The following is an 18,230-nucleotide window of genomic DNA, read 5'->3' as shown; positions in this document are numbered from 1 at the left end:
CTTACACTGCTGTATGAAGACCTTTGACTCATTCATATTTTCTGCAGAGGAGGATGCTGTGATAACTAGTTTTGTACGATGCTGACTAACCTTCATCTTCAACAATGTCCAACAATCTCAGGCTTCAGCAGGCACTTGAAAGGGGTTGCTTCCTTTCAGGATGACCTACGATCCTCAGCAATAATCACATCCAGGCAGAAAGGGACAAGGGAAGGACAATATGTGAGGGTGGGAGCTGAAGAGTTGCTGAGCTGGGAACAAGCAACGGCATCTCAGTGAAAGATGATGCCATATGCTCACCCTCCAGGAATCTATGTACCATTGAGATGAAAGTTTCTGGACCTGTATTTATCAGTCAAGGTACAGGGTCATTCCTCTCTCACTTTGGCTCTCATATCCCCATGAAGCACTGTCCACACAGACTTTGTACACTGGATAAACCACATGGTGGGCAAGGTGAGTAATAATGACTAATGGGGCTATACATAGTACTCTTTTGCTTGAAGGATGATGATGGAGGATTTAGAGTACTCTTAACCCCTCCACCTTCTGCCAGGTCACTCACCACTGGGTCTTTCATATGATTCCCCTAAGTCCCCACTGGAGCAAGATCCCTGTAGGAACCTGCACACGTTTGCATCTGTGATACCATCTCCCCAGTTGTGCCCAACCCAGTAGCTTCCCAAAATTCTCCTGCCACAAAGTCAAACACCTCCTGAAGCCATGTGTGTGAGGGGTGTCCCATCAAATGAACTTCTAGGATATCCTATATCCTACAGGACTAAGGAATATCATGGTTCTTGGGTTCTGAAACCTACTAAGTCCCACAGCTCCTCAACCTTATCATAGAGCTTCTCGGAGATTACAGGAGACTCCAAAGCACACACTGAGTCCAGAATGGCTGCTTAAGGCTTTACTTGGGTTTGGGGTGAAACAGAGGGTCCTAGCAGGAGTGTGGTCCAACAGGTAGTGAGATGGTCTTGAAGGATGTGTCTCAGTGCCATGCAGTCCAGGAAGACGGGTACTCCAGGAAAGGCATTACTATGCATTGGTACAGAGTTGGCTCAGGGTTTGCAGTTCTGAGGGGCAGCTGTGACAGGAAGAGGAACAGGGGGTGAGGGCCCCTCCTTCTATTTTGGGGGTAGCGGAGTGGAATTAATAAGGAAGCAGATGCCAATCAGATAATTTCCTTGCCACAGATACTGTGGAGATGTTGTCAGACACTCACGGTCCTCAAGCACAGCCTACCACGTTTACCAGGCAAGTCACTAAGGATTGTAGGGAATGTGTTGGGTGGGAGATGAGACCACATGGAGACCATGACAGGGGAAGGATTCTATGAAAAAAGGACAGATTCTCAAGTGTTCTGGGGTTTTGCTTGGCGCCACATCCTTGAAAGGCCACTCACACCTGGATATGAAGGGTCTCTCATATCTGTTTAAGGGTCCAAAAGATGGACCACAAAACTCAAGTACTGAGGAGTCTGAGCTGTCCTAAGGTTCTTCCAAGGGTCACTTACCAAAGTGATCTTTAGGGGAACACATATCTGTAGAAACAAAGAAAAACCCAGGGTTGAAGAAGTGCACTGGTGAAGATCCAGAGCCTATCACACCTGCAGCTTAGATGCCATCATGACCAAGACCTGAAGCATGACCCTGTTGTCCTTGGGAGGGGAGAGGAGGGCAAATGGTGACACAAAGAGACACCAAGGACACAGAGAAACACAAAGGTCACTTAGAGCAATGGCTGACACGGAGGACATGAGGAGGGGTATGGACAGGTCTATGTAACTAGAGGGAAGCATGGTCTCTTCAGTGCCTAGCTTGTGATCTCCAAAGTCACCTGCTCACCTCTCTGCTCAGGCACAATGATGTTTTCTTGTGGAAAGCCTTTCTGCTTTGCGAATTTCTTGAAATCCTCTAGGGCCTCGTAATTTTCTGTGGGATCCTTCCCTGGGGACAGAGACTGGATGAGCACAAGGGTTGTGACTGAACAGCTCTTTAGGGATCCATTAGCACAAAGATAGGACCACTGCCCATCACTAGTGTGGGAGCCCGTTCTCGGGTTCCTTGTGGCTTTACCCAGCAGGTCCGCATAGAGGATGATTAGACCACGGGCCTGAGTGCAGGTGTCTGAGATGGTCTGCACTTGGCTGTGCTGGGGGAGGAGGTCTTTTGCTCCACCCCTTGGCGTCTCTATAAAAACCCTGGGGCAGAGATAGTCGGGGCCCGTTTGAATAGGTTCCAGGCCCTCTCGAGGCTATCCTTTATTTTCTATCTGTTTATCTCCACAATATTCTCCGCAATAAATCCTTCTATCTAATATTTCCTGCTGCTCACACTCAAGAAAACTCTGGGGAACTGTGGGGGTGGTTGGGTAAACACCCCACACACTAGGGCCTCCACCCTGGCCCAATTGCAGGCAGGAGAAGAGGGAGCACTTAGAGAAGACAGGAAGGTAGGGTATGAATGGAAGAGATGGACAAAGCCTGCAGGCAGGTACAAGTGGATGTTATACAACCTGAATGGCTGTGCAGGATCACATCCTGACCTGGAAGGATCCTCAGTCACAGGAACATTAGTCTGTCTCTCAAGTCTAGAGGGACATTGCCAGCCTCTGTTAGGACCCAACCCTTTAAACTGACATTCATGACATTTGAGACCCCAGGAAATGGTACTTAGCCTTTCACTGCTTGGAGCTCTCATTCTATGTATTCAGGGCCCTTGGGGCTCTCTCTCCTACCTGCTCTTTCCTGAAAGACCCCGTCCAGTTGCCCCTTCTCTCTCAGATCTTGCACACTGCACAGGCAGCACCTGGTGTCCAGAATCTAGACACACATCAAGTCTACCATGCTAAGCATTCTAGTCCCTGGTGCCAAGGTGTAGTTGCTGCACATTCTCTGGCTTCTGGTAGTGGAGACCATACAGGAAATGAGGTGCCCAAGGACCTACCTATGAGCTCTCCCACATAGACTTTCTGCTCAAAGAACTGGCTTTCACTGTAGAAGATGTAGTGGTCCATCACTGGCAGCTCATAGATGTACATGAGATATGTGCCCCAAACTGTAAATGAACAGAGAAAATGGATCTATATATCTTGCTCCAGATACATTATTCTGATTGTGCTAAGGAACTGTCTAGAGCAGTGGTTCTCAACCTTTCTAATGCTGTGATTCTTTAATACAGTTCCTCGTGTTGTGGTGACCCCAACCATAAAATTATTTCATTGCTATTATGAAATAACTGTAATTTTGCTACTTTTGGGAATCATAATGTAAATATCTGATATACAGGATATCTGATAGTCACTCCCAAAGGGGTCACAACCCACAGGATGAGAACCATTGGTCTAGAAGATGTTAGCAATGGCCCATGAACTCCTAATCATATGGAGCCTGAACTTGATGTGGTCTCAACACAGGAACAAAGTTCTCTCCTGGAAAGGTGTCATCCCCAGGTATGGAGTCTGGACCAATGGCAGCAGGAAAGATGAGGGCTGGAGTTTGACCCATTAGCAACTGCCCTGCCCTGCTCCCCAGATCCTAATCCTCTGTTTCCCTATGGGTCAAAGGACAGAACTGTCTAGAGGGAAACATGGTCTCTTCTGTGGACTAGCCTACAACCTCTAAAATCTCCTAGAAGTTAACTGGCTAGCCTCTCATAGAAGCTAAGCAGGTCAGGGATGCTCAAACACCAGGAGCTAGTTTCTGGGAGGAAAGATCACATGCACCCTGGGAGACTGTAACAGTTCAGGTTAAACATCCACTTGGCAAGTAAAAATCTCCTGGGAGATGTGCCTTTGACTGTGCCACATGTGCATCATCTTGATTATGAAAACTGAAGTGGAAAGACTCATCTTAATTGTGGTGGGACTGTCCACTGGGCAGCAGACAATGGACTGAGTAAAACAGAGAAAGCCAACTGAGCACCTGAATGCATACATCCCTCATTCCCTTCTTTCTGGCTGTCGATGTAATATAACCAGCTATTTCAAACACCAACTGCCTTGAATTCTCCACTATGATGGACTGTACATTGAACAGTGACCTAAAAGAAACATCCTTTCCCTAATCCTTTGGGACAGAGAATATATCACTGCAATGGGAGAAGAAATTCAGACAGACTCACAGGCACTGTATTGGCCAGGCTTCTTTGTTTTCTCCAACAGGACGTCAACCTGCAGGCACTCACCATTAGACCTGGAAAACAGGAAGCACACCAGCAGCCTGTTTTGGAGCCCACAACTGGGTTCTGCTCAGCTTGCATAGTGAATCATCGACCTCCAAATCCCATGTGAACAGCAGCTGTGGTTTTGGGTGGTTGCTGGGAGGGTGTCTTCTCAAAGAATGAGCCTGCTTGTCATCAACACTCAAAGCATAGTTGAGAAGGGAAGAGAAAGCTGGGAAGATTCATAGTGGTAACACTCACATGGAAACAGTCATGACCTCCATGTTTCCCTTCTCCAGGACTCTCACTACAAAAGGGAATTCTTCCTTAGGGCTCTTCCACTCTGTGCTGTTCAGGTCATTCACTGTGGCCTTCATGTACCATATCCCTGAGACCTATAACAAACAGAGCCCATGGGCAGGGGCCTGGAAAACATTATAGTGCCCAGGCTGAAGCCCCTAACATGGTTTGGCCCACTCCCCAGTCCTGTGTTCCTTAAAGTTTGCCTGAAAACCTATGTTCCAGTTATTCAGGAGGTGTCTGTTCCCAAATCCCCCGAAGTCTTTAGGTCTAGGACAGGGAATGAAGGTCCACCCCTGAGAAACATTCAGGTTTTTGGAGTTACTAAAACTAGGACCCTTCCATGTTCCAGCTCTGTGGTCCATGAGGGCACATGTCTGCTGGTAGAACATCAGTAGAGACAGCAGAGCAGTAGAGAGCAGGTAAGACTCCAGGCCAAGGTGCAGTGTCAGAGGCCAGACTCAGAGGACTTAACAGCTCATGAGTGCTAACTCCAGTCCTCAGGCACTGGACACCAGTCAAGCATTCCCCTACCCCTGTCCACCATCCCTCCCTGCCTCACGTTCTTGTCTTCTGAGAGGAAAGGCAGGTCATCCTGGGCCTGTAGGACAGCCACCAGGACAAACAGTGTGACAGTCAGGAGCAGGCTCTTCATCTTCAGGCTCTGTCCTCTAGACAAGGCAGGTCACACAGGTGACAAAATAAGGCTGTGCTGGCTCCTTGGAGAATGGCCTTTATGGCCACAAATGACACTGACCACACCCCTCCTAGCCAAATCCATGTCCGTCATGGGGATGGAGGCTATTGTTACTGTTATTGAGATCTGGTGATCATTCTGTGGCAAACGCAAAGAAAAGACACAATGCCCTGCAATGTAGGCACCATCCAAGGGTGCCACAGACACAGAACCCATTATAGTTTTTAAATGACTCTGGGACAAGAATAGAGAGGAGGCAGCCAGGAAAGGAGGGACCTGGCTTCCTCCCACTCCTTCTCCACACCTGTACTCGCTCTCCAGCCATCCCTAGATGGCCATCTTATCTAGAAGCTGGCTTCTCTCCCACTGAAGCTGAGAAAAGGACTGAGCTATTTACCACACGCAATCCTGCCAGTGCCCTGGGCACAAGCTGCACACTAGGCCCACCCCATTGCCTTCTGCTACTGGGTGGCCCTATCCCAGGTGTGAGCAGGGAAACATTGGATGTGTCAGGATCTACCGGACTGTTCAGGAGCTCCTGAACCTTGATCACTCTAAGAGGGAGGGGCCACATGGGACCGTTAAGAGACCACAGTCATCTGAATGACTTCACTCTATACACCAGGCAGCTGTGTTGTCTTACAGCACTTCTTTCTCTACCGTGTCTCATCCCTCTCCTTTCTCAACTGTAACTATCACCCATCTGTCTACTCAATCATATCCCAAGCTCTTGAAGAGTAGAGCCTGGACTTCTGTGCTTCAGACTTTAGTTCAGAAGCTGGAGAGGCTCTAGCTATAAAGCAATCTCTAATATGTGCCCACTAAAGGGAAGTTTTCTCACTGTAGTTCAGGGTTTCATTTCCAACAAGGATGCTTGGGTCTTCTGCTGTGTTGATCATCTCAGGACCTTATGATAGGACATGGAGTCGTTGACACAACTCAGGCTCCTTCCACACCTTATAGCCTGATGTGAAACCCATGAGATCCATCAAAGCCTGTTGTGAACCCACAGTTGTACAATTATCTTAGAACACTAGATCCTCTGATCTACCAAAGGTTTTCCCTACCTTGTCAATTTGACAACTGGCAAGCTAGCAAGGAGACCATGAGTCCAATTTTCTTTGAATGGGGAAGCAAAAGAAACAATGGAGGCCAGAGACCTACATGGACCCAGAACCCACAACTGAGTTGCCTTGGCCACCTTATCTTCTGGCCTCAGCCCAGATCCTTCTCCAGCAGGAACTCTGTTTTGTTCCTCTCCATCTTGATGTCCTGAGTCCCATCTGACCTGAGCTCTAGAGAAAGGTTCTAGTCCTACAAAGGTGTCTTTGTGTCTCTGTAGATCAAGCCTGGACAGCTTCAAGACTCTCTAAACAACACAAATGAGCACTTTGTAACAAGTCCTGGGCTGTGCTGAGGAGCTGCCATAATCCAGTCCTGTACCCTGCTGCTGAGCAGGAAGCCTGACATTCCGAGTGTGAGAGGGTGGGGCCAGTGCTCTTTAAGACCAAAGATTAGTGAGCAGCCTGGGAGTCTCTTCACTCAGGGTGCCAAAAACTGTGTGTACTTTGTCCTGCTGACTGCACCATAGATACCTTCCACAACTCTGTTTGAATCACTGATATTGGCACTTATGGGAGTGGTGTGGTGCACGCCTTTAATCCCAGCACTCGGGAGGCAGAGCCAGGCGGATCTCTGTGAGTTCGAGGCCAGCCTGGACTACCAAGTGAGTTACAGGAAAGGCGCAAAGCTACACAGAGAAACCCTGTCTCGAAAAACCAAAAAAAAAAAAAAAAAGAAAGAAAAGAAAAGAAAAGAAAAAAGAAAAGAAAAAAGAAAAACCATGAGAGCCACATGCAGATGATAGACAGATGATGTCTGCCACCATGAGTCTTATGTGCAGTATGAAGGGCAGATCCTGCAGTTTACAGCTGCTTCCCATTATCTATCTACCTGTCCTTCCCTAGTCCCAGTAGACTGAATTCTACCATATCTATCTAGCTATCCTTCCTTAGTCCCAGTAGACTGAATTCTACCAAGATCTCTAGCTATGCTCACAAATATCTGTTAAGTTAAAGTGATAAAAGACACCATCAGGAAGGGCAGGGGTTGTTGGCAATCCTGGGAGGACAAGAGGTAGGACAGGAAGTTGAGATCTACTCATGGTAGATGCTCTCAGGAGTCAACAGGTGTTTGTGATCAGTCATGGGTAGACCCTAGGGAGATGATAGGACAGAAGGGAGAGGTATCCTGGCCTGTGGCATCTCTTTTCAGGCCTCCCCTTTCTTTCTGGTGGCAGTTCCTGCAGGGATCCCCAGTTCCACAGCTCTAGCCTTCATTACTTCAAGTTGTGCCCCTCACTACCCTTGAATTTTCATCTTTGCTTGGCCACTCCTTCTCTGTCCTGCTAATTCCTAGGAACCTCCCTGCAAAGGACAGAGTCTGGGCTTTACCCAGCATTAGCAGAAAGCTTTTGATGGCACCTCCAACAGCACCATGCAGAAGGGGAACTGGCTGGGACTGAGGTATGTCTTAGGTTTCTATGGATGTGGTAAAACATCATGTCAAAAGCAACTTGAGCAAGAGAGGGTTTGTTTCAGTTTACAATTCATAATCCATCATCCAGCGAGGTCAGGGCAGGAACTCAAGTCAGGAACCTGGAGGTACAAAATGATGCTGAGGCCATGTAGGAGGGCTGCTTATTGGCTTGTTCCTTATGGCTTGCTCAGTCTGCTTTCTTATGGCACCACCACCTGCCCAGTTGTCCTTGAACACATTGAGTTGTACACTCCTACATCAACCACCAATTAAGAAAATACACAACAGGCTTTTCTACAGTCTCTTCCCAAATGACTCCAGCTTGTGTTGAGTTGTCATCAAATTAGCTAGGAAAAGATGCATCTAAAACTCCTGGGGAGTCAACTGACATGAATATCAATAATACCTAGAGATGACCTACATTATATGTGCCAGAGATTGTTTCCCTAAGTGGGATTATCTTACTCGTTTTTTAGATTCACTTATCTTATGTGTATAAGTCTTTTTCCTATATATGTATGTGCTCAACATGGTTGCCGGGGAGAGGAGGAGGTCAGAGAAAGGCATCAGATCTCCCTGGAACTGGAGTTACAGACTGTTGTGAGCTACACTGTATGTACTGTAAATGGAACCCGGTAATCTACAAGAGCTATATGTGTTCTTAATCAATGAGATAACTCTTCAGTTCCTCATTATTTACGAGGTACGTTTCCATAAGTCTGAGTGCTCACCTATAGAATAAACTCAGTTTGAAGCATAAGTGGGTCAGTACAAGAAATAGACTGTTGTTGAAGTGGCCAACGACCAACCAAGTTGGTCCTCTTACAGTTTTTGAAGACAGTGCCAGTCACAGTGATCATAGATCCTACTTTTGGTGCCTGTGTCCCTTTTTTCTCTGTTTCCAGTAACACACTCTGGTGAAGCCCAGATGTGCCATGAATTACTACAGCTAATTAAGGCAGTTCCTAATTGGATAAAAGCAGCCTAGCATGGTAGTGCACAATCCCATCACTTGGGAGGCAGAAGCAAGAGAATCAGGAGTTCAACGCCAGCCTTGGCTTCATACTGAGTTTTAGGCTAGCCTCTACATTAGATTCTGTCTTAAAAACAACCAATCATTTTAACAATTGAAACAAAGAAAATCTGTGTCGTGTCAATCCATCAGTGCTGGAAAGTCATTTGACAAGATTCTGGGTAAGAACTGTCCAAAGAAGAGCCTCTCCCTATGTTGATGAAGAGTTTATGCAAAAGATTTGCAGCCTATGTCATTCCTACTGTGCAATACAGCACCCTCTGCAGCCTCTAGGACAAGGGAGGATGCCCATGCTCCCTGTGTACATGTAATGCAATGCAGAAAGTTCCAACTATAGACTCAGGGTTAACAGGAGAATAAAATATATACAGATCTGCAGGAAGAGAAAAGGCCCTATGTGGGGATGGTGTGCCTGTCTCTGTGGAAGAATCCAGTATGTCTAAAAACAATACCAAAACTGACAAGTGATTTGGCCAAGGTTCCCGACTGTAGTACCTTCCCCACTGATCTGTAACCTTCAGTTAAGTGTCTCTAGCTCTCCTTACACTGTGTTGTTCAGTGTTAATTGTATCTGATATCTCTGCTCAGTCTACTGTTTGCTCCTGTATCCTGATTATTTAATTGTATATTATTACAAGTGTGGAACACGCCATGAGGAAGCCCCAGTTGGAACAAGTGAACAGCAACTACGGGTATGAGGGGTTGTAGATTCAATTGTCTGAGTCAGCTCCACAAAGGGGCCATTTAAACCCATAATTGAGGGGAGTGAAGAGAATGAGCCATGAATGAGGAAGTGGAAGAGGACTCCAGGAGGAAGGAACATTCAGTGGGGCCTGGAAGGGGCAGAGGGAGCCTGGCTGTGCCAAGAATAGGCTGGAGGGCAGGGGAGATGGAGCAGATGTCAGGGCAAGGAGAGGAAGATGACCAGAGACCAGGTTAGAGAAAGGGTAGAGCCAACAGTGATGATTTGGGGGCCACTGAGGAACTTCTGCTTTTAAAATGGAGACTAGGAAGGGTGTTGTCATGGTGGAGACACACCTCATTGTCTTAGACAAGAAGAACAAGTGGTGGAAAGTAGAACAGAGCAGCAGATGAAACAAGTCAGAGAAGATTCAAAGGGCTGCAACATCTGCCTTTCTGTGGCCTTATCCAGCTTCCACTGTAGATTTCAGGTCCTTCCTCCCCTTCCTCAAGATCCCAGTTTTTTCCCATGTGAGATGGGAGCTCTGTCTGGGGTGAGGCCCTGTGGGTGCTACCTTCTCCCCTTCAGATTCCCATTGCTCTGTCAGCTCATGGCCACACAAACTGCTGCCCAGGCATGGTCTCCGGCACTGCTCTGCATGTCCTGCAGGCTTCCCCTTGGACTTCAAAATGTTCTTGGCACCTTCCTAGCCAGGCTGCCTGCCTGAGTCCTCAGCTGTGATTGGTGGCACCATTCCCAACCACAGCCATGGTTTGCTCTCACACTCTGGGACCAGACACACGCTCTGATTGCACTAGAATAAGAAATACTGTGTTCTGGAGCACCACAACTTAATCAACACACACGGAGCCTAATAAACCAGCTACATACCCAGTGGCTGTTAGACCCGCTCATTTCCCCCTGTCCCACAGACAAGCCACCCTGTGACACAGCCTCCCAGGCTGCTCTCTACATTGGGGCTGCAATCCAAGGAGCCTCAAATTTCCCTGAGGTCACTGTGGGGCTGGCTTGAGTGCAGCCTTGTAAGTCCTCCTTATAACACACCCTGATCCAGGAAAGACCTCCAGTGACTTTCCACAGCAGAGAGCTCAGCCTCTTAATCCGAAATCTCTTCAATATACATGAATCCTGTGTCTGCATCCAGGCTGGGTGAGACTCTTCTGAGGACCAAGCCTGTTCCTTTCTGTCAGAGGCTGTTATAAACAGACCTGCCAGTGTCTCCATCCCATAGTCTGTGTTCTCTCAATGGAGCAAGGCCAGCCTAGCTTCACAGTCTAGTCCAGTGTGTAGGAATATTGAGGATACCAATCAAGGTCCACACCCATTGTCCCAATGCCCAAAGAAATCAAACACAAGTAGTCTCACCCCAGATGTAGGTTTCAAAGGGCGTTTGAGTCTTTGGGGCACAGCTCCCATGTGGATGTGCATCTGGGAGCTCACAACCCCTGGGTAGTACTCACATGCCAAGGATCCAAAGGAGTGGGCTAACCATCTCTTTCCTGCATAGAAAAGTGCAGAGCTCCTGGACAGGCCTGTTGTGGAACACTGTCCCCCAAGTATAACACCCACCACCATTGTGTGAGGCAGATGTGGTTCTCAAGAAACCATCAAGATCAGGTCTGTCCAGGGATCCTCACAGAAGGAGGAGGTGGCACCAACAGACCCTCTCCTGAGTTTCCATCCACTCCCTCCCGCTGTGTGTAATTCTTGCCCAGGCTATACACAGTCTTCACATTTCAGGAGATGCTTTAGAATATATAGAGTGTTAAAGATTAACTGAAGGAGACAAGCTATCCATATCCTTGTTGGGAAGTTGCCATCAAGCTTGTGTGAGACTTGTCAGCGATGCAGCTACTTTGAGGTAACCCACACCCCTATAAGTACCACTTTACCCACACACTGCAAGCAAGCACAGTATTCACTTGATCGCCAAGTTGGACATCGATGGAATTCTACACTGGTCTATCACTGCTGCTGTAGGGACCAGTATTGGCTCAGGCCACCACAAGACCAAGTTCTCAGCGTAAAGGAGATTAATTTGCCCCAGAGAGACAAAGGGCAGGGAATAAGAGACAAAGACAGGAGACAGAGGATGAGGGAGGAGGGGAAGGGAACAAGGGAGAGGGGACAGGGGTATTTGTCCCAAGAGGGGTTAGGAAAGACAAAGGACTATCTCTAAATAGAGAGGAGACAGCTGTAGCCCATAGGCAAATGGTGGTTTTGAAAGGTAAAGGGGGAACCTCCATGTTAGGATGGGGTGTTTAATTTAATCGGACATGTTAATTAGGTGAGACAAAGGGTGCCTTATCTGAGATGAGTAGAATTTGTTTATGTCTGGGTAGGAAACGTTCATACAAGACACATTAGAGGCTCAAGGACACCTTGTCTCCTTTGGCCCCACACACTCTATGAGGGAGATCTGGAGGGGACAACACAGTTGTAAGAGGAGATTTGTCATGTCTGTGACTTCCAGGCTCCCCGTAAGCAGGTTCCACTTGAAGACTGGCCCATGGACATGTTCATCTTGGGGTGGAGTTGGGTCCTCTGAGTTCCTCTCTTCTCTTCCCTCCTCCAGGGAACATGTCTTCTGTGGTTACAACTCATTGCCTGGCACTGCACAAGGGCCTGGGGGCAGATGCACTGACTTTTCTCAGCACATATATCAGGTCATAATGACCCAGCCTTCAGGAAGCTAATCCACAGCCTGACTCCAAGCTCACTTGAGTCATTTCATCAAAGCTTCCTGATGCCATGGAGTTTGAGAAGATTGTCCATAAAGGATCTGATTGCATTTTGTGTGTGAATAACATCAGCAGAAAAGGTTATTATATTTGAAAATACTGAAATCTGATTTTGGATCTTTAGTGGAGATATGGAGTGAATTTTTCCCTTCTCTCTACCTGGGCTTGGCCTCAGGTTTGCATTTTTGGTGTTCTGGCCTCTGGGGCTCTTTGTCCCTGCAGGACGTGATACGCATAAGCTAATTCTCAGATCATAAAGGCCTCAGTAGCAAGCCCCAACTTCCACATGCCCAGAGGCCACAGCCATCCTCCTCTATGGCCTCACACTAGGGCCACCACCCATCACCAGAGACAGAACCAGAGGACAGTACTAAGAACTCGGGTTCTTGCAATGACCCACATTAACCAACCTACACCTGCATCTCTGTGATCCTGCTCGACCTCTTCTCCCCTCACTGCTTACTTCCCAGTACTTCTTGCCATCCTCATGCAGGCTCATGCCTCTCTTCCTCTCTCCACCTGCCCACTACTGAGTCCAGTGACCTTGTATGCCATAGCATGCCACCTATGGAGACCTGTGAACATGAAGTCCTTTCTTCCTGACAATCAAGGTCAGGTCTGAGCATCTGCTCACACCTCATTACCAGAGATCTGGAGCCAATGAATCATTCTGGACACATAGAGCCAGGAGCTATCTATCACCTTTATTGAAAGCAGAGGTCTGAGGAGGTGTGGGTGTGGTTGGGGAGCCCTATCTCTCTTGGCACCTGGAATTCTGTCTGCTGCTGCAGGGGGAAGAAGGTCCGAGTGCCAGGTTCCCATGTAGTCTCTGCAGGGATCCATCTGTGTACTAGGATTCTTTGCCCAATTCACAGGAGTCTATTTGCAGACATAGAAAAAGATGGGGATTGGAGGGTGTTGACATGGCTACTGCCATACAGAGAAATCATGAATAGAAGGGAAGGAGAATCAGCAAAAGCTTTCTTGTTACCACCATAAGAAGAGTTGATGATGCTTGATTGTTCAGTGATAGTTAGTTCACAGATGTCTCAAAATCCGTCAGCAAAGTTGGGTTTGCCATCTGATTATGGCAACCTGCAGACAGATGAGGATGGCAAGAAGTACTGTGTAGCGGGTAGCTGTTCCAGCTTTGACCTGGAAGTACTACCCCCACTGAGGCTTCCGGTAACTTTCCCGCCTATGAGGTGGGGCCAAGACAGGAGCCCTTAAGACCTGAGATCCGAATGTGCCAGCTTTCTTGGTTCCTGGATCCTGGATGCTGGAAGTAGACCGAGCAGAGTTCTCCAGAGAACACTGCTGGACTGCGCTACACCTCTCCTGGACTCTGTAACCTACCCCTTTACTTGTAAGTTATCCTCCAAAATAAACCTCCCTTAACTACATAGAGTTGCCTTAATACTTCCACCAATAGTACTGGGAAGGACTTTCACTATAGACAAGTCACACACAAGTCCCTTGGAGGATCTTCTGTCACATAGGCAGATTTAAGGGTATTTTCACACCAAACTCTCAAAGAAGGATGTCAGCCATATGGGAGCTATCAGGAGAAAATCAAGTTCATATCTTACTTGAGACAAGTACCACCCGAGCACGCAGTTCTCCTGTGAGACTAGAGGACCCAGGGGGTCCCTCTCCAATGGCTTCTTATAAAGGGTTCCAGCCACCCTTTCATGGAGGGCAGAGGACAGATGCAGAATTCCCCACTCCAGGCACATCCTGAACTCAGTGCTCTAATCCACTTCCCTCAGTCCCCTTACAGGGAAATGTTGAGTTTGACAGCTTGGGTAGCATGAAGTAGAAGAGGAGGTATCCACCACTGACTGACCGACTACCTCTTTGCCTTTGTTCTGTTCCCAGGTCCTGTTAGCAGGACATCATCGTACAATAAGGCCCTCAGTAATCCATCCTCTGCCTCCAAAATACATGCTGGGAGGAGGGCCCTTGACTCCTCCTTTGCCCAGGGTGATATTTCACGTAGGAATGGTAGGTGGGAAGCTAGAGACACCAGCAGGGTCTGGATGGCACCACAGCCCCTGGAGTCCTTGGTTACAATGTGAAGGTGGGGCCAGTGGGCAACAGTGGGTGTTTCTGTTGTTAATCATGAGAGTTGCCTTTATCAAGACATGACTGATCTGTCTCACAGCTAAATCTATACATGCTTAATTTCTGACTCCTCTTGTGTGCCTGTGTGTGTGTGTGTGTGTGTGTGTGTGTGTGTGTGTGTGTGTGTGTGTTTACCTGTGCATGCCCATGAACTGTTCAGAGGATAATGGTAGGTCACTGTTTCAGAGAGAGTCTCTAACTAAATCGGAATCCCCTTTTTAGGTCTGCTAGCTGGCCAGCAAGGGCTCTAGGGATGTGCTTGGGTAACAGGCATGCTCAGCTGTGGCCAGCTTTGCATGTTTGTGCTGGGTGTTCGAAGTCAGGCCCTGACACTTACAGAGACAGTACTCCTAGCCACAAAGGCAACACCCCACCCTGTCTACTCCTTCCTATATGTTGTAAACTGTCTAAACTAAAGAAAGAGAAATTACAAGTTTTGTTTTCCCCAGCACTGGCCAAAGCTAAAAACTGAGTCTCCGTCATGTATTTGTCTCTTCCTTCCTTTACTTTTAAATTGGCAGTGAGCTATGGACTTCAGGATCTCAGAACTGTCTGGCCAAAGGGGAGCATCTTGTGAACCACAGGGTGCCAAACATGGCTCTGGCCTCATGGCACTGGAAGCTGGTACTCCAGTGCTGCTACCATGATAAGAACACAGGTCTCCAGTGGACTCACAATATACTCAGTGACAAAGGACCCCACCTACACATCTAAGGACCGCACCTACATCTCTGCTCAGAGAAGGATTGCACCAAGGGCTGACTGAGAGGGAGGGGAGGTGTGAGGATGGGTGGATGGGGCTTGGATGGTGGTCTTAGACATCATAAGTGGTCATCTGAAGGCTGAGAATGAAATGGGTAACAAATCCTTCTCCCAAAGAGCCAGGAATCACAGCAACAACCCCAGATCTAGAGCTAGGGGAAAAGAAAGTAGAAAATGACTCCATACCCAGTGCCCCAGGAAGCCATGCCAACACTCACAAATTCAGACATGGCAGGACACACCTATGAGTATTGCTGTCTTTTGGTGTACATCATTGGTTTTGCCATTTAAGAAGGCCACACCGAAGTTCTCCCCTCCAAGGAACACTGTGGTGGCATAGTGCCACGGTCCTGCAGACAAAGAACAAGCTGTGTGGCTATCAGGATTCCCCAAAAATTATCTGTGAAATATAACAATGTAAATATAAGCACAGAGAGTGAAGTAGCAAGGTTGGTCTTGCTTCATTCATGGTCATCTTGAACTCAACACATCCAATGGGTTTCCTGGACACAGGGCAAAAGCATGGTTCTCTCCTTCACATCTGCCCCATCCTTGTCTGCTCCCATGCCCAGTGTCCAACAGTAAGGAGAGCTCAATCCCACCCCATCCCCAACACATGCAGTGGCCAGCGCCAGCTTCAGGCTTCCTACCCTATGTTCAAATGCTGTGTGTTTCATGTCACACTAGTATGGAAACATCAGATACAAATAGGTGGAGAGCCAATGACCAACCCATACTCGGAATCCAAGACAGTGTTCCAACCAACCCACCTCAGACCATTTTCCATGAGAGGCCAGGCTATGCCCTTGGTCTCCAAATGTTTCTCCAAGGGCCTTTGCCAGATGACACAACCCCGAATTTGCCCATGATCCCCTAGGCTCCTCATTGACCTCAGAACCCACTGAAATCCTGCAGTGCCAGAGACTCCTTCCCTACACAGATATGAGTGATGTCCACACTGGTTTCTCCAAGAGCCAGCAGCCTTGTGCTTGGAAGTTCCTATCATTCCCAGTGTACAACAGTACAGAATGAATCAGGTGAGACCCTGGGTCTCCTGTGCTAAACTCGGTGTTCCTGGGAGCATCTTTCCTGCAGTTACAGAAGTCACCTGACACGTTGTCAAGACAAGAAAAGAGGATTGCATGTTTGCATCCTCCACCCAGCTGAAGTTGAGAGCATGTGTGGGGTGAGGGTGAGGAGACCAAGGAGCTAAAAGTCAAGCAGATGACTCGAGGGCAGGTACTCAGGAGATGTTCATCCTGAACTCCAAGAAACTAATTCTGGTTTTGGCCAATGTGAAGGGAAGTAGTGGGCCTCTCAGCTTTGCTTCCAGATGGAAAGGTTTTCTACCCAGTTAATTATGTCCCAGTTTCCTAAAAGCTAGACTGGGGAAGTCACCACAGAGGAGAGCAGGAGGGAGAGGGAGAGCCAGGGAAAAGGGGTTTCAAGTGGTAACTGAAGTGGGAGCAGAGGCAGGAGGGGTTTGGCAAGTATCTCAAAGCAGACTGGAGGGTCAGGAAGCCCTTGGTCATGACCACCCCATCTGCATGATTGGTAGGCGGATCCAGGCAAAGTAAGGCAGGGATCTCCTAGGAGATGCTGTTCCTGGAAGTAGATACGACCATGGCCCTGCAGAGGTCACTCAGAAGGAATTGAAAGGTCACCTACAGGATAAGGCTAGGGGTGTAGTGGACAGAGATCAGAAATGACCGGTTATGGGTGAACAATACCACTGAGTATTGAGTCACTGTCACCCTACATGGGTATGCCTTGCCCCTTGGATTCAGTCCCTGCCTCTTCCCACTGTTAGGGACCGCTCTAAGGACTGGAGTCATCAATGTTCTTCCAAAACTTATTCCTTGTTAGTGCTCTCCCTGGACCACAGAAATTCTGAAGTATCATTTCTGTGGGTTTAAAAGCCCAGGGCTGACAGAGGGAGGCAGTGGGTCTCTGTGACAAAATGGCCAGACAGATGCCCCTATAACCCATCACTCTGCCTGTGGGTACTACCCACCCAACAGAGAACATGAAAACTCCATGTTGGAGGTCAGACCCTAGCACATAACAAGAGGTAGCCCATCAAAGTCCATCAACAAACCCAGACTCTCACTCAGTCCAGCATCATGATCCTGAAAACCTGGTTCCTACCTCCAGTCCCCCAAGAGATCTCACCTTGTCTGTCACGGCACATTCATGATGACTAATGTCGCCTGCCTGCACCACCGAGAGCACGTCAGGTCTATCGTCAGCAGGAACAGCTGCATTGTTGCCATGGAGCCTCTGTCTACCTGGATTCTGAGAAGCACATTTATCTTATACTGAGTACCAGACACCCCCATCTCTCCTGCACAGAGGCTCCATCCATGCTGTGTGCTGATTGCACTGTTTTCTTTGGACCTGTTTTGTGGCACAGGAGTGAGGATAATGAGAGGTCGGGACCCCTGGGGACTGCAGTCAGTGCCCTGACACCCAGCCTCTCTCAGTCTGGAAAGAGTAAAGGAAGCAGCTCTGAGTGGAAGTGATAATCTCTGTAGGCGACACCTAGTTGTGCCTTCACTCATTCTGAGGAAGTCTGTCAGGGAAAGAATGTTATCAGAATCAGAAATTCTGCCTGAGAATCTAGAGCCAGAAAGGTAACCAGGGCTCCTGTGTTCCCACCCTTCCATGGACAGGTCCCACCCCCAATAGAAAAGGTACCTCCATACCTCCCAGTCTCTCCCAGAACTCCCAGATCCAGGCACAACCACCATTCCCTCTCCACACAGTGGTGCTGGACACACAATTGTGTTCTGAAGCCACAGCCCCCTGAGAACTGAGCTGTGCCTCTCCCTCTAGCACCCTGAATCCAAGCCCTGTCTTCCCGTGTGCATTAGACTCATGAGGACCCTACAGACCCCTCTTGCCCTCCACAACCTCACCCAGCAACTGGGCCCCAACAATGTCCCCAAATCCAATTGAGCTTTTTTTAGATCAACTGCCTTTCCTCTCTCCACACTGCAAGAGAAGTGGGGAGTCAGGCCACGGACGGAAGCTGCTCAGGAGTCCTCACTCTTCACTTCTCCCTTCTTTTTTACACTGCGCAAAAAAATTCATTGTCCTGCTTTGTGGAGACATGTGCCAGTGTCTATGTGCATGTTTGCATTTGCATGTGTCTTTGGGCAACTAT

General features: G+C 48.2%; 1 protein-coding gene across 1 annotated transcript; it reads right to left on the bottom strand.

Annotated features, from left to right (window-relative positions):
* Nucleotides 1-898: 898 nt before the first annotated feature.
* Nucleotides 899-17,329, bottom strand: LOC131908046 (vomeronasal secretory protein 2-like). Its single transcript, XM_059259126.1, has 7 exons — nt 17,237-17,329; nt 4,428-4,561; nt 4,128-4,198; nt 2,952-3,062; nt 1,851-1,952; nt 1,520-1,546; nt 899-1,090 (listed from the first exon to the last, which is right to left on the bottom strand). Exons 2-7 carry the CDS (start codon nt 4,541-4,543, stop codon nt 1,065-1,067), a joined length of 453 nt encoding a protein of 150 aa, XP_059115109.1. The 5' UTR covers nt 4,544-4,561; nt 17,237-17,329; the 3' UTR covers nt 899-1,064.
* Between the last annotated feature and the right edge of the window lie 901 nt (nt 17,330-18,230).

This window comes from Peromyscus eremicus, chromosome 4 (assembly GCF_949786415.1).
Source record: "Peromyscus eremicus chromosome 4, PerEre_H2_v1, whole genome shotgun sequence".
In the NCBI taxonomy this organism is placed as follows: Eukaryota; Metazoa; Chordata; class Mammalia; order Rodentia; family Cricetidae; genus Peromyscus; species Peromyscus eremicus.
The sequence above is the reverse complement of the archived record's forward strand: the minus strand, read 5'-3'. Positions and strand labels throughout refer to the sequence as shown.

What these genes read in the sequence shown, in the direction of transcription:
- LOC131908046 (XM_059259126.1), bottom strand. Translation starts at nt 4,543, where the DNA reads ATGAAGGCCACAGTGAATGACCTGAACAGCACAGAGTGGAAGAGCCCT. An exon ending in GAGGTCATGACTGTTTCCAT is followed by an intron (nt 4,199 to 4,427) that starts GTGAGTGTTACC and finishes CCTGTTTTCCAG; the next exon opens with GTCTAATGGTGAGTGCCTGC. An exon ending in TTCCCCTAAAGATCACTTTG is followed by an intron (nt 1,091 to 1,519) that starts GTAAGTGACCCT and finishes TTCCTGTCACAG; the next exon opens with CTGCCCCTCAGAACTGCAAA.